The following is a 16,033-nucleotide window of genomic DNA, read 5'->3' as shown; positions in this document are numbered from 1 at the left end:
ATAGACCACACCACACCCCATGTCGTGTTTGTCTATACAATATGCTATGTGAATATCTATCTATCGCACATGTTAAATTATATAATAATTTTTTTTGACAATTATATTATGTTATAAATGATTATGTTATTGACATTAAGCCATTAACTATAAAATAATAATTGTTACATTAAACTGATTATCACGATATTCAATAACCTCTAGACGTGGCTTGTACATTAAGAAAGTTAAATATAAATATTGATTTTTTTTGTTATTTTTAACTATTTTTATGAGCAATCAAATTAAAAAGTACTTGTTTGATATTTTTTTTTTCAGATCATTATGATTATTTGAAACATTAACAATTGTTTGTAAAGTTATGAATTTTCAAATAAATAACACTTTGGATTTATATTTAAATACTTAAATCTTTTTTAGCTATTTTAAAAATTATTCTTTAACTATTTTTTAATTTTATTTGATATTTTGATTTAAGTTTTGTATTTAACATCATATTCAAATTAACAAGTTAAATATATTATAATGATAATTCAAAAAATTTACAGTTAATATGATAATATGATTTAAGTTTTGTATTTAACATCATATTCAAATTAACAAGTTAAATATATTATAATGATAATTCAAAAAATTTACAGTTAATATGATAATATTTTATATTTAATAATATACTTAAATTAATAAATTTAATATATAAGGTAGAAAAGTATAAGGTTAAGAGGTTTCAAATAGATATAATAAAAAATAATTTATTTATAGTATAGTATAAAACATAGATATCCTTGCATACATTTTCATTTATTAGCCTACTAAAATAATATAGCCTACATACAAAATGAACACATATTTCAACCGGTTTTTTAGAACACCCAACTCACACGTCCATTTAATCTGACTCATAAATACTACAAATTTCATCTACTACGGATTTAAAAATCAACAATTTGGAAAAAGATACATTTCCAGCTTACCAACCACCTCTAAATGAAAGGTTTATTATGTGGTCTACAATCTACACAAATTTCAATCGACTTAATGTTTTAAACTACAACAGGCTTTATTCGTTATCCCATTTCGAATTTCCACCACCAAGTTTTGGGTTCTAGTCTTTCTATCCATCAATCACTATTTTCTCATTTAACAAAACAGTGTAAAAATAAAAAAAATTGTTAACTTAGTGATTTTATTGTAATTCGAGAAAAGTGGTTACCGGAAGAACGTGTAGATCCTGTCATTTGGTTGATATTGCAACAAAACTGTAAATATAGTGACATAATTGAGAAAAAAAAAACTCGATATCAAAACCAAAGTTTTATAGTTATATAGTGACTTTCTTGCAATTTACCCTTAAATAAATAGGTAAAACACAACTCTTGACGAATTACACAAAAAACCATTCTATGACCTATCAGTGTTATATAAATTACATAGCACTAATAATATTTTAAGAATGACAAGTTTAAAACCATGAATTTTACAAAATACTATGCTTTAACCACTAAACTTTTATTGTGTAAAGAAAACTTTCAATCCCACAAGTCCACAATAAAATAATGTTGAAAATTGTGATTTTAATTACAATCAATATGCCAATTGTACATTTTTTTTCATATTCGAACATTTAAAAGTGTAAATAGTTAGCTATGATTGTAATAACCAAATCCAACGTGTAGCAAAATCAAAGTGTGCCTCAATTCCTCTTCATTGTTTCTTAAACACTAAGACAATCCCAGGAGAAGACACCCAAACCAAAATCAATCATTTATTTTTAACCCAATGTATAATAATTAAACAAAATCATCTATTTTAAAACCCATAAACAGAGCTGACAATGGGTCGATCTGGGCTGGGTTCTGATTCAACCAATTTATTAATTGGGTTGAAAATTTCAACCCAATCCAACATGTATATTTAAATGGGTTGATATTTCCAATCCACCTAACATTTCAGATAAATAGGTTGTCACCGGGTTGACCCGTTTATGTAGTTCCTAAGCCAACCTATTAAATAAATTGGTTAAATTTGGGTTGACCCATTTAAAATAAAAATAAATTAATTAATTAACTAAAGATTACACCACTTAAATTAGTTATAGACTTAAATAAAATTCCAAAATATAACAAAAACACAATCTCAATTCATATATACAAAGAAATTGTTCAAATAGCATTAAAGATATGTAATTTGTAAGTGATTTTTTAGAGTAACTAGTGTTGTCGGTGCCAAAAAAAAATGTAGGAATTAGGATTACATTTTTTTCAAACATAAATAATAATACGAACATTGTAATTTATAAACTAATACTTAGATTAATACATGATAATATTTAAATAATTATTATATTAAATATAAATTAAAGTTAAATGAGTTGGTGTGTTGAAAACAGGTTGATAATTTTTACCCGACCCAACCTATTTAATTAAATGGGCTAGACGGGTTGACTCATTTAACTTAAATTCAAAGTTGAAAATTTCAATCCAACCTCCTAATTTTAGATTGAATTCGGATTGGATTGGTGGGTTGGATCAATTTTTACCAGCACTATCCATAAATATCTTGAAATCGAAATGAAGTTGTTACTAGATTCCATTACTTTAGGAAAACCAAAAACTGTTCAACCTGCTATATAATATCATAAAGATAATGCATCCAAAATTGTATATTTATGATCTACTTTAATCATTTGAAAATCATTATGATCAAATTGATAAGTAAATTTTTTGCTAACCCGATGACATATTTCAGTTTTTAAGATTATAATCCTTTTAACGAATTCCTGTTACTTTTAAAAAATGACGTGTAAAGCAAATGTTTAACAAGATAAAAGAGTATTGAGGATGACGGGTTTAAAAATCCCTTCTCAGATCACACGTTTACCCAAACCCCAACCCCACATTCATCCTTAAACTCTCAGGCATCTCTGCTCACTACTGCCAAACTCTGCCTTGACTCGAATCTCGAAGGATTTATGGATGCATCTGTAATGGAAAAGCTACTTCGATGTGCTTCCTACTCTCCTCTCCACACTCCCAAACTCACGTCTACTCACAATTTTGAATTCGGAAATCCCAACATACATATGAAATGGCGTACTCGGAAGAATAACAATGCTTTAGTGGTAAATGCAAGCGATGGGGGAGGAGGAGGAGGAGAAGTGGATACGGCGGTGGTAGAAAAGGACAAGCCGAAAGTACTGCCGCCGAGGTTTCAGGTTTTACAGGGTTCTCCGATGCCGTTCGGTGCCACAGCTCAGGCAGATGGAGTCAATTTCGCGATATATTCGCGCAATGCCACATCTGCGACTCTATGCTTAATGACTCCCTCCGATTTGCCTGAGGTATACGGTCATCTTTTTTGTATGTTTTTACTTCATTATGTTTCGTCAAATTTTGTTTCTGTATATACACCATGGCTTGAAGATCATTTTAAACGCATTAAGTGTGACTGCTATCATCGATCCTGACAAATATAATCAACTTATACATTCGGTTTGTTTATTAATATCTTGTGTTGATGTTTAGCTGCATTAATTGTATTGAAAATTGAATGGTTTACAAAAGAATATTGCAACTCAACTGAGACTTGAAAATTTTAAGCACTCTAGCATTAAAAAAATGCATTTTCCATTAAAGCGGATTCTTTAGTGCCTGTTTCTATTTTTGTCATTACCTGTTTATTTTATTTCTTACATTTTGATTCAGAATGTGCAGCCAATCTAAGCTTTTGCATTGCAATTACTAATTAGCATGGAAAACCCCCATTTTCTTCTGACCATGAACAAATTCTCAAACTACCCATAAAATTGCATCAAATGGCTCATTATAGATCACTGACATGTCACTTCTGTCTGACATGGCATTGGTGTTATTCAGTATCTTTCTATAAGCAAACAATTCTTATCAATTTTGCAGTTAAAACACTCTGTTGGACCCTTGTTGCATAGAGGTGATAGTGTACTAAGATTCCTAATAAGTTATTCGTTCATGGGCATAATTGTCTTTTTCTATTCTCACTCGATGCAGAAAAGAGTTACTGAGCAGATACCTCTGGATCAACTTACCAATAAGACTGGAGATGTCTGGCATGTGTTTTTGAAAGGAGATTTTACAGACATGCTTTATGGATACAAATTTTCTGGAGAGTTTTGTCCTGAGGAAGGGCATTACTATGATTCTTCACGGATCTTATTAGATCCTTATGCTAAAGTTGGTACCTTGTTTCATCTATTACATTTGAACTTTTATCATTATTGAAATCTTTAAGATGCAATATGTTTATTTCTTTAATCCTGATTGTGCTTGTGACCTGGGATTTGTACAATTTCATATTCCTTCTAAAAGGTGATAGGCCTTGACTTTGTGGTTCTTATTCAGGCTGTTTTAAGCAGGGATGAGTTTGGTGTTTTGGGACCTGATGATGATTGCTGGAGCCAAATGGCCTGCAAAATCCCTTCTAATCATGAGGTATGAGTTTACAAGTAATAGTTTACCTCAGTATGTTTAAGTTTAACATAATTGACACATTCAATTTGTTTTAGGAACATGAGATCATGTTTATTTTTTAATTTTTCATCTCATGGCACATCAAAACTATATCTTGTTCCAGTTTTGATTTGTATCTGTTTCTTTGACTTAGTTTGACTGGGAAGGAGATCTGCCCCTGTCATTTGCACAAAGAGATCTGGTAATTTATGAAATGCATGTTCGTGGATTTACAAGGCATGAGTCCAGTAAGACAGAGTCTCCTGGTACTTACCTTGGTGTAGTGGACAAACTTGATCATTTAAAGGTACATGCTCAATAAATCCATAGTTCATTTTTTCACCATCATAGCTATAACTATAAGGTTATATGTGTTTGAATGATTTGTCACTTTTACAAATCACAGAGCTAAAGTGTTAATTATTTAACCTTAAGTAAACTTGTAATAACATTCATAGACTATCTTGTTGTCCCTCGTGACCCCTTTCATGGTCTAGTTGTCAAATTTGACCCCTTTCAGTTATGATTCTTACATTCTTTATCTCCAAACCCTTGGTCATTATCACTTGATCCCAAGCACACCAAAATCAACTTTCTTGAATACGATAGTAGTCTGTGGAAGGATATACCCTAGGGCTTTGCTTGTTAATGTTTTTTTTTTTTAGTTTCTTTGTGTTCATTTTTAATTACTATCATTTGTTTTTCATTTCAGCAGCATGAAAGGTCAATACTGGTTAGTGTTGTTAATGCTATTCTTTATGGTGTAGGAACTTGGTGTGAACTGCATAGAGTTAATGCCATGCCATGAGTTCAATGAGCTGGAGTACTTCAGCTACAATCCTGTCTTGGGTGACTACAGGTATTTCAAGTTCTGCCTTCCTTCTTTAGTATATTATGTGCTTTATGGGATCTACTTTGCTTAGAAATGTTGTTTTAAAGTATTAATTCATTTTTATCCTATGGATTGTCAAATTGTTATATAGGTTAAATTATTGGGGGTATTCAACTATCAACTACTTCTCACCTATGTTGAGATACGCATCTGCTGGTGGTTCTAATGGTGGCCTTGATGCAATAAATGAGTTCAAACAACTTATTAAAGAGGCACACAAACGTGGAATCGAGGTGAGATTTAAATTATTTCTCTTATTTTCACAACTCCTCTTTCTAATTCACATCTTTACAGGTGCTCATGGATGTGGTTTTCAATCACACTGCTGAAGGGAATGAAAATGGTCCCATTTTGTCTTTTCGGGGTGTTGATAACAGTGTCTTTTATATGCTTGCACCTAAGGTATAGTAATAGCACTTCTTTTTCACTCATGAAGTTGAAGGGGTATGATGGTCATTTTGTCTCTTTAAGGTACTCATAGTATCATGGCTTTGCAGGGAGAGTTCTACAACTATTCAGGATGTGGAAACACCTTCAACTGCAACCATCCTATTGTGCGCCAATTCATAGTAGATTCCTTAAGGTATATATATAAGTTGCTACTTACCTATCCCCTGTTTTCTGTTTTTATTTTAGAGTAAATTACAATTTTGCTCCCTGAGTTTAGCACTTATTTAGTTTTGGTCCCTAAAGGAATTTGTTTGCAATACACTGACCTTATTTTATTGTTTTATAATAATTTTGATATCTGGATCATTTAATCTAAATTCTAGCACCCAGCTGTTGATATTTTTTCAACTGACCATCTTGCCCTTGGACCAAAACTGCAAATTTGTAGTTTTCTCTTAGTTTATACTTTATATTAAGGTTTATAACATTTTCTGTGCATATGATTTATAAGAGTTCTTGGTCTATACTGTATATTGAGTTAATTTGTTGATATAGTAATTTTGAATTCTTTATATATTAATATAACTTGCTATTTTAAAATATATGTTATATTGTTAAAAACGTTATATCTTGACACCAAACAGTTACAATTACAAATATTGTCATGACTGAGCCCTTTAGGGACCAAAACTGAAAAGCTGTGCTAAACTCAGGGACCAAAACTGTAATCTACAATCATATATGCATTCTGATTCTTGATTAATTAAATTATGTTTTATGAAACCTTCCTACAGATATTGGGTAACAGAGATGCATGTAGATGGATTTCGGTTTGATCTTGCCTCAATCATGACAAGAGGCAGCAGGTTATTTAGCCTACTAACCACATATCTGATTCTTATCTTGCTAATTTTAAAAAAAAAAAAAAAACAATTTATTTTCACCTTTGTGTCTTTTTGTTTCAGCCTTTTTGATGCAGTAAATGTATATGGAAATCAATTAGAAGATGATTTACTGACAACTGGCTCACCTCTCACCAACCCACCATTAATTGACATGATTAGCAATGACCCAATACTTCGAGGAGTGAAGGTAATTAAAAATTGATTATCAGTTATTAATTTTAGCTTTTTAAATAATTAGCAATTATCCTTTCCAGCTTATAGCTGAAGCATGGGACTGTGGAGGCCTTTACCAAGTTGGCATGTTTCCTCACTGGGGTATGTGGTCAGAATGGAATGGAAAGGTCTATTTTTTTGGCTCATTTATTCTCTTAAATAAGTGTTATTTCTTTTCAATAAATTATAAAATTTAAAAATTGTTTAATTGTTTCAGTATCGCGATACAGTAAGGCAGTTCATCAAGGGTACAGATGGAATTTCTGGTGCTTTTGCTGAATGCCTTTGTGGGAGCCCTAATCTATACCAGGTATCCCTATTCCCTAATCTATGATCTTCTTTATCTTTCTTATTGAATTTTGTTATTTTTAATTACTTTTTCATGTTATATGTATGCATCAGGAAGGTGGTAGAAAACCATGGAACAGTATAAACTTCATATGTGCACATGATGGCTTTACACTGGCTGACTTGGTTATGTACAATGACAAACATAACCTTGCAAATGGTGAAGACAACAAAGATGGTGAAAGCCACAATAACAGCTGGAACTGCGGGCAGGTAATTTTGTTCCTATATCATCTCTTTTAATTTTTATTTATTTATATGAGAATGAAAAAAAAAATGGCTGCATAATTTTTAACAACTGTCATATTATGCGTGTATATGTATGTATGAGTGATTTAGGAGGGGGAGTTTGTGAGCATATCAGTGAAGAGACTGAGGAAACGACAAATGAGAAACTTCTTCCTTTGTCTAATGGTTTCACAGGTAAGTTACTTAAAAGGGACAAATCAAAAGTACATACATAGCTATTTTACGACTTTATCCCTTTTGCAGGGTGTACCAATGATACATATGGGGGATGAATATGGTCACACAAAAGGGGGAAACAACAACACGTATTGCCATGATAACTATGTGATGACATACTCTTTGCTTTTCCTTTTTTAAACAGAAGCATATGTATTTTTGAGCTAAAATTACCGTTTTGTCCCTAGATGAACTACTTCCAGTGGGATAAGAAAGAAGAGTCGTCATCAGATTTTTTCAGATTTTGCCGTCTAGTAACCAACTTCCGCCAGTAAGTCCATCACATAAATATTTTTTATTTTCAATTTATGTACATCATCACTAAATTCACATTCCTAAAATTAATGGTGTCTTTTAAACAGTGAATGTGAGGCGCTTGGCTTAAATGATTTTCCTACAGCTGAAAGGCTACAGTGGCATGGACATGCCCCTGAAACACCAGATTGGTCAGAAACAAGTAGATTTGTGGCTTTCACCATGGTATGCGAATGCAAGGAGATTACAGAAAAGCACAATATATTTTATTTATTTTTGCCATATTATGAGGCAGCTATAATGATATGGTTAATGTGGGTGTGTGATGCAGAAGGATTTGGTGAAAGGAGAGCTATATATTGCCTTCAACACTAGTCATTTACCGGTTACAATAACATTGCCTGAAAGACCAGGGTACAGGTGGCAACCATTGGTGGACACCAGCAAGCCTGCACCATTTGATTTCCTAAGTGATGATGTCCCCGAAAGAGAAAGAGAAAGAGAGGTGGCCATGAAACAATATGCACAGTTTCTTGATGGGAATTTGTATCCTATGCTTAGCTATTCCTCCATAATCTTATTACTCACTCCTGATGTAAGTGGTTTAATCTAATAAGCCCTACTCAAAGCATGGATCACGATACTCATGTAAGTATTTTATCCCTTAAAATTTGTTTACCTAATACCTATGCGAAACATCCCTCATACAGCCTAGTTGAATCTAATAATTTGAAATCCAACTTTTAATATATTTTTATAAAAGATCATAAGACAACACTTTGTGGAATATAGGTATCAAACGCTCAAGTCCTTTAAGATTTAAACCCTTTCTCTGTCAAGGCATACAAGGATGTAACAAAAGTAATCAACAAACAGTAACTTAAAGTAAACAACTTACACCAATTACATTTTAAATTTACAATGATTTCTAAATATCTAATTGATAAACTTTTTTTCTTCTTCACTAAATCTTTCAGACCGAGTACATGTCAGAATATAAGTGTTGGGTTTGGAAAACCTAGTGAATAGCACAAAGCACGCTCCACTCTTCGGATATGTGTGAATGTGTCGCTCCGTTTGTCCAACATAACACTAGGTTGAAGGAGCCACCCTTAGAACCAAACAAGGCGTTGCAAGTCTCTCATGCTAGTGAAGCCTTATAGAATGTAATCACCAACCCTTAATATGGGCATTTGTTTCACTTTTGGATATCCAAGTCATGTGTGTCACCCCAATTCCCAACTCATCCTATGTCAGGGGCGGACGCAAAAATACATAGTAGATGTTGTCGAGACAAAATAGGTGTTGCTGATACATGGAAAATAGGTGAAAAAAAATCAAAATTTTTTCCATTGCGGACGGAAAAAGCAGGTGTTGCCGGTGCCACACTGGGACCTGCCTAAAACCGCCATTGTCTAATGTTAATGCATAATTTGTATAATTAAAAATAATTTCAGTTTAAACAAAGTTTTTTTTTTTTTTTAAAAAAAATGAAATAAATTTCCTTCAAAATAGATTTCATGAATGCACAAAGTACTTATAGTATTCACATTGCACATATGAAATATAACATATAAAATCAATCAATCAAAATTATTTTAGTAGGTTTACGGACTTGTACACTTGGTATAAACTTACCTTAGCCCATGTAGGTACACCACTTGACTCCTAGTGTGATTGGAAACACTTAGTGATCACATATAATTAACATTAATTCAAGTAATTGATGACCAGTTACATTTAAAATACCTAAACCAAAGTCACTCACCCAAAATACTCATTTTCCATCATATTTTTTTAGCTTGTGGAAGGTAATGGAGGCAACCAAATTGGACAAAAAAATGAAGTTTGTGCACATACAAGAACATACTTTGTCGAGTATATTTATACCCTCAAAGTTTACACGGTCGAATGGGTCATTAGACTTGCACAACTACATGATTTTTGTACTTTTAAGTCTCTAAAACATGTCCATAACACCTCCAATCCCTTCCATTTTACTTTTAATTACTCAAGGATGTTATTTGACATTCAAATACTTGTTAAAAACACTAATCAACATCATTACCATTGTTGATTCATCAATCAAAGAGGTCATCTACCTCATCTTCCATTAAAGCTTCAAAGCACCATTTATGCTTTCACATTGGATTTCTTTCAATGATTTGGACATCGAACACTTAGATCAATATCCAAACCATATCTAGATCTTTATAATCCTTAATAATAACTTGGTGACTTCATGGAAGATTTACCAAAGATGAACTCAAAACTTCTATTAAAGCTCTTAACATTAATATTGATCCAATTGAATGTTTTAATGCTATGATAAATTCACATCCAAACCACACCATTAACCTAATAACATGCTTGAATTCGAAATCTCTAAGCTCTAGTGAAGGTTTCATGAATTTAGGGTTTCAAAAACCCCATTAAAGTTTCATGGAGACAAATTCACCTTAAGAATGAAGTTAATTCACTAGATTTGTGTTCTAAACATAGAATCTAACATTAGATTCAGATTAATCAATGTATTAACATATAGAATTTGAATTTAAGCAACCTTCATTGAGGATTTCAACTTCCAATCTTCAATTATCCTTCTCTAATGCTTCTAGATCGATCAAAGCTCTCCAAAACTAATCTCTAAGATGGTCCTTTAGCTCTTCATTCGTGAAAATGAAAGGCGGTATAAACCAAAAGTTTTATAAGTATAGTAGTTTTAGTCCCTCAAGTTCCATTTCTTCACATTTGGCCCCAAACCTAGTCAAGGATATGGCAAACCTAAGGGTGCGTTTGGTTGTGGAAAATTTTCCAGTTTTCTAGGAAAATTTTCCAAGAAAAACGAAAATATTGAAAACGCGTTTGGTTCGTTCAGTTTTCCAAAATTTTCCAAGAAAATGAAAATTTTTAGTTTTCCAAATTGTATGTAAATAAGAAAAGTGATTTTTATAGTTTTCCAAAGTTTTCCAAATTTCTAAGATGGAAAATGAAAACTCTTCCGGTTTCAACCAAACACGTTTTCTAAAATTTTCATTGAAAACTGAAAGCGAAAACTCAACTCTATTTTCTGAAAATATTTTCTTAGAAAATGAAAACAATTTTCCACAACCAAACGCACCGTAAGTTTTTTGAACTTGACAACTTTAGTCCCTTAAACACAAATTTTCTGAAAAAACTTATGTTAACCTTCAAATAAGCTTGAAACTTTTAGTTTCACCAATTCATATTTGTTTCTATAATTTATTTTTGTTTATATTTAATTTAATTTAATTATTTGTATTTAATTTAATTTCTTTTTTTCAAAATTTTGATTTTTACTAAAAATGACTAAAATTCTTGCCCCAAAGTATGGGTGTTACACTACGTTTATTACACGGGAATGTGAATAGACTTGATAAACTTTCGAGGGATATTTTCAATTATAAGGATATAGAGGACATTTGCGTTTTTTGCTCATGAGATCAATGAGTTTATGTCCCAGGTTTTTGGATAGGATTTACATTAGTCCAAATCCAATTCAATGCACGACATGTTATTCTATGTCATATGACATTAGCCAGTGTGGGATTTGAGGGATGGTGTTTACCCCAATTAAGGCACCAAATGGGATCTCTGATGGCACAAGGCTATCTTTATTTTCCTCTCTACCCATCTGTGATCTCACGCTAATTTTTTTAGGATTGTACAAATAGCTAATGCATTGTTTGTGCATTAAATAATTATACAATCATACATGCCAACTGCAATTTGGTCTATCTCTTTTTTTTTTTTCCTAATTCAGACAAAATAACTACAAACTTCTGATCTTATAAAATACAAACAAGAAAGTACAACAATACTAGTGGGAAACCTGTTTTCACTCGTTAGAAAGAATTTTTAAGACTTGAATATGAAAATGAGATTGAATTTTTTTTTTAAGTTTAAGTATATTGGGATAGATTGGCCACAAAATCATAGACAAGCCACGACCCGTAGCCCATTCACTGAAATAGGAGGCAAGTCTTGTCTACAGATGGTTAAATTAGAATTTCCTTAACTTTTAGCTAATTTATAGAAATATTTTAAAAACTAGCTAGATTTGTCGCAAATATTTTTTTAAAAAAACTGATCGATCAATTCTCATTTCGATTTCTCATTTATCATTTCCCATGTTAATTAATTATTCAATAAATCTATCGAAATAGCTAGAGGTAGCTGTTGAAGTGGCAAGACTCTGAGCTAACTCCTATTGGACCGTTGGAGACCTGATCTGCCCACCTCTTTTTTTGATTGCGACTTGTCGGTTGTGAGTTGTGACACCAAACTCCACCATTATATAGTCTTTTCTAACATTACTTATTTATGTTATATGTATATTCAAAAAAATGTTATGTATGTACAAAGTCATAAGGTGATATTTTTATTTATATATGTAACTTATCCATTATAAAAATGTCTTTTGACTTTTATATTTTTTGTTTAATTGAAGAAAAAAAAATCGATGAAATATAATCACGGCCGGTCCGTTGACTGTAAAGATCATGTACGAAAATTAAAAATGGATCACAAAATTTCGGATTAACAATGGATTAACAATACATAGTAACAGATTAGCTATGAATTAGGACAAAGTAACGACTGACGAGTGACGGATTAGTGACAAAGATAGATTAGCGGCTAATTGACGAACCTGCTATGGATTAAAATTTCAGCCTCCTTAACGTCACATGTCTTGTGCAGTTGAACACCCCAAATGTTTCTTAACGACACATGTCATGTGCGGTTGAACACTCCACATGTTCTCAAGCCAACTCTGAATATAACAGTCAAAATAAATTTTTTTAAATAGATAAATAAAAAACATAAATACAAATATCACATCTCTTAATTTATTTGATTTTTACTAATGGTTTTTGAAAATTTGTGATGCCAAGTTTCGGGTATGTCTCTCTTAAAAAGTATTAATATTTCAAGTTTTGGATCTCTGGTGGCCACGACGTGGTGAATGAGTCCCACGACGTAGCCATGGTCAGTGAATACGTGGAGGCTAAGTAAGAGTCACGACGTGGCAATCTATTCGCCACGGCGTGGCCGCTGTTTAATGACAAACCTTAATTCTGGGATTTGTGCCTCTATTTAAGGGATGTGATGGCTAGGGTAGCTCACCCTCACCCTCAAACACTCTCCCCCAACCTTTAAAAGCAAACTCTAGCCTCCATTGATAACTCTTGAGTTTTTGTAGTGTTTGGTGATGTTTTGAATATGAAGAAGGTACCCCTTGAGCTTTGGTTCAACAAGTAACTCTCCCAATCCTTTTTGTGCACGCTTTCTGGACTTTTGTAAGTCCTCAAGATTCGATTTTTATGTTACTTGTTTCTAGATCTAACCTTTTTGTCCCTTAATCTTCATGGTGTGGGAGTTTGGAAGGTTGGATTCCATAAAGTTGGCAACTTTATGGATCATTGTTGTCATCTTAGTGTTATATCTTCTGGATTTGAGGATCCTTGGAGTTTTGGTCGAAGGCAACAATATCGGCCCACTATGTTGTATTGTGTATCCTAGTATATAGGATGTTGCTATGTTGTAGTGATCTGTTATATTGGTAGATCTGTATGATTACCTTTACTTGCTAATTATTGTTTATATGTTGCATATGTCGACATAGTGTAGTTGAGTTGAAGCTTTACTGCTATGTGTTGTAAGCCAACAAACCTGGGGCAATCCAGTCCGATGATTGGGGGTCGGGGCCAATCCAGTTCGATGATTGTGGAACCAGTGTGCATGCTTGTATATGTATGAGTGGGGTATTTTGGGGGAATTCACTAAGCTTTGTGTTTACCTCATTGTTTGTAATTTTTTTAGGTACCAATGATGATTGAGGGAAGGTGAATGTGTGATCGTACATATCCTCTTGCTGATTTATACTTCAGAGATTATTTGATACGCTGACTCTATGGATTTGATTTGAAAACAATGTTTGGTTATCTTGTGGTTAAAATGTTTTCAACTTGTGTATTTGGTGTTGAATAATTTCAACCTTTTGTATTATCCATGTATATTCAAATTATGTATCAAATTCTTTATTTATATTCAACTTGTGTATCAAATTATCCTTGTATATTCAACTTGTGTATCAAGATTTCCATGTATAATCAACATGTGTATTCTCCATGTATATTCAACTGTTGAATGAATATTGAATTGTGTTTAAAAAAGTAATCAAATCCGAATAATTAAAACATTTCCATACTTACGGTTACTGAAGATGGCATATTCCATAAATCGTTATTAGCACTGAGTAATATACACTTTTGTTTTATTTATAGACGGTTACTTAATTATTTTAATTGTTTAAATTATTTAAATCCAAAAATACAAATGATCAGCTATAATTCATTTCACTTTTCTTACAATAAAACTAGTTTTTATTTGAATATATAATCATATTTTAGAGTGTCATGTATAAAACTACTTTTTATTTGAATATATATACTTTTATCGGAGGATTCTAATGACTAGCTAAAAGGAAATTAAGTAATATAATCATCTTTTAGAGTGTCATATATATATATATATATATATATATATATATATATATATATATATATATATATATATATATATATATATATATATATATATATATATACTAGGTTAAAACCCGTGGAAACCACGGTTGAGAAAGAAAAATATTATTCATTAACTAATCAAATATTTGAAAAAAAATTATTAGTTTGCAGAGATAGATGTATTGTCACTATGTTTATAGTTTTGTTCTAAAATAAATATGTCACTATGTTTATAGTTTTGTTCTAAAATAAATATATTGACTTTTACGAATATCCTGCCAATCAGCTTCCTTGCACCTTACAGCTTTACTCACTCATTGACCCACACACATGTCATGCTCCTAGGTTATATTTGTAAAGTAAGACAACAACGAAAAATTGGACATTATTTATTATGATGTATTAATAGATGTTATTTTTTGTAAGTATATAATCCTTAAATATATAATTAACATATTATAAAATAATTAGGAAATACAAATAAAAATTAAAATTTGATAGACTAAATATAAGCGACACCACAAAACATAATAGTATGATCGTGATGTAAACAAATTACAAATAAACGAAGAAATGCTACAGAGTTATACACGCACAAATTTATCTTTTAAATCATGTATGTATTCTATACAAATCTATGATGTACTTAATCTTCATATTTTTCATTTAATTCCTTGTAGCAATACAAGCACAAATTTATCTTTTAAATCATGTATGTATTCCATACACATCTATGATGTACTTAGGGTGTGTTCGGCAAAATTAGCTAGTAGCGGGTAGCTTGTAGCGGGTGGCGGGTAGCTTGTAGCGTTTTGTTAAACGCTACATGAAGTAGCATTTGAATTTGGAGCGTTTTGTTTAAACTAAACGCTAGAAGCTTGTAGTGCCAAACAAGGCTTTCTGTTCAAAACAGAGCGTTTTGTCAAACGCTAGAAGCTAGAAGCTCTCAAACGCTCCCAAAAGCTCTGTGCCGAACACGCCCTTAATCTTCATATTTTTCATTTAATTCCAAGTAAATATGGATTATTTTCTATGATTTGATAGATCTTGAATGAAAAATAACGTTTAACTATAATCAAATGAAAATAGTATGCATCACGTTATGCCATTTTGAATCAAAACCTAATTCATGAAAAAAAAACCAAAAATATAATCCATAATTGTGAAATATAACAATGAAATAAGAGCAATAATAATTTGAAAAAACAATAATATAATTGAAACATGTATACCCGCTTCTTCTCCTATTACAATATGTATAGAAAGATGGTGTGTGGTTATTAAAGGTGTTTGATTCTTGACAATACAAATTACCAATCCAGTTGCCCCCAGTCAAAAACTCCACCGATACACAAAGTCCAATTCCAGTACACAAATTACACTATATCCCTTAGTACATCAACTTTTCTTCGTAAACCAAAGTTGAAAAAAAACACTAAATAGCATATGGTATTATTGAGATGCAAATATAGAAAAATATTGGATATATATTTCCAGAGCAATCCACAATAGGTGTACATTTCTATACAA

The 16,033-nt window shown here is 31.8% G+C and overlaps 1 protein-coding gene across 4 annotated transcripts; it reads left to right on the top strand.

Moving 5' to 3' along the window:
* Window positions 1-2,855: 2,855 nt before the first annotated feature.
* ISA1 (isoamylase 1) lies at window positions 2,856-13,909 on the top strand. Of its 4 annotated transcripts, XR_013717721.1 has the most exons (20): window positions 2,856-3,340; window positions 4,026-4,208; window positions 4,377-4,466; window positions 4,639-4,791; window positions 5,252-5,343; window positions 5,468-5,609; window positions 5,671-5,778; window positions 5,874-5,959; window positions 6,561-6,632; window positions 6,732-6,858; window positions 6,926-7,012; window positions 7,102-7,194; window positions 7,287-7,445; window positions 7,572-7,655; window positions 7,725-7,805; window positions 7,886-7,968; window positions 8,060-8,177; window positions 8,284-8,600; window positions 8,745-8,837; window positions 8,930-9,419. XR_013717721.1 is itself a non-coding variant. In XM_079064774.1 (19 exons), the coding sequence occupies exons 1-18, from the start codon at window positions 2,972-2,974 to the stop codon at window positions 8,563-8,565; spliced, it is 2,409 nt and encodes an 802-aa protein (XP_078920900.1). In that variant the 5' UTR covers window positions 2,856-2,971; the 3' UTR covers window positions 8,566-8,600; window positions 13,797-13,909. The 4 variants fall into 4 exon arrangements, 3 of the variants coding, with proteins under 3 accessions (XP_078920900.1, XP_078920898.1, XP_078920899.1); XM_079064774.1 differs by lacking the exons at window positions 8,745-8,837; window positions 8,930-9,419 and adding an exon at window positions 13,797-13,909; XM_079064772.1 differs by lacking the exons at window positions 8,745-8,837; window positions 8,930-9,419 and adding an exon at window positions 12,140-12,359.
* The last annotated feature ends 2,124 nt before the right edge of the window (window positions 13,910-16,033 follow it).

The sequence above is a fragment of the Lactuca virosa genome, chromosome 8 (genome assembly GCF_052849685.1).
Source record: "Lactuca virosa cultivar CGN04683 chromosome 8, Lactuca_virosa_CGN04683_v6, whole genome shotgun sequence".
NCBI classification, from domain to species: domain Eukaryota; kingdom Viridiplantae; phylum Streptophyta; class Magnoliopsida; order Asterales; family Asteraceae; genus Lactuca; species Lactuca virosa.
This window is presented reverse-complemented; position numbering and strand designations above follow the sequence as displayed.

What these genes read in the sequence shown, in the direction of transcription:
- ISA1 (XM_079064774.1), top strand. Translation starts at nt 2,972, where the DNA reads ATGGATGCATCTGTAATGGAAAAGCTACTTCGATGTGCTTCCTACTCT. An exon ending in CAATACTTCGAGGAGTGAAG is followed by an intron (nt 6,859 to 6,925) that starts GTAATTAAAAAT and finishes TATCCTTTCCAG; the next exon opens with CTTATAGCTGAAGCATGGGA. An exon ending in ACAGCTGGAACTGCGGGCAG is followed by an intron (nt 7,446 to 7,571) that starts GTAATTTTGTTC and finishes TGAGTGATTTAG; the next exon opens with GAGGGGGAGTTTGTGAGCAT.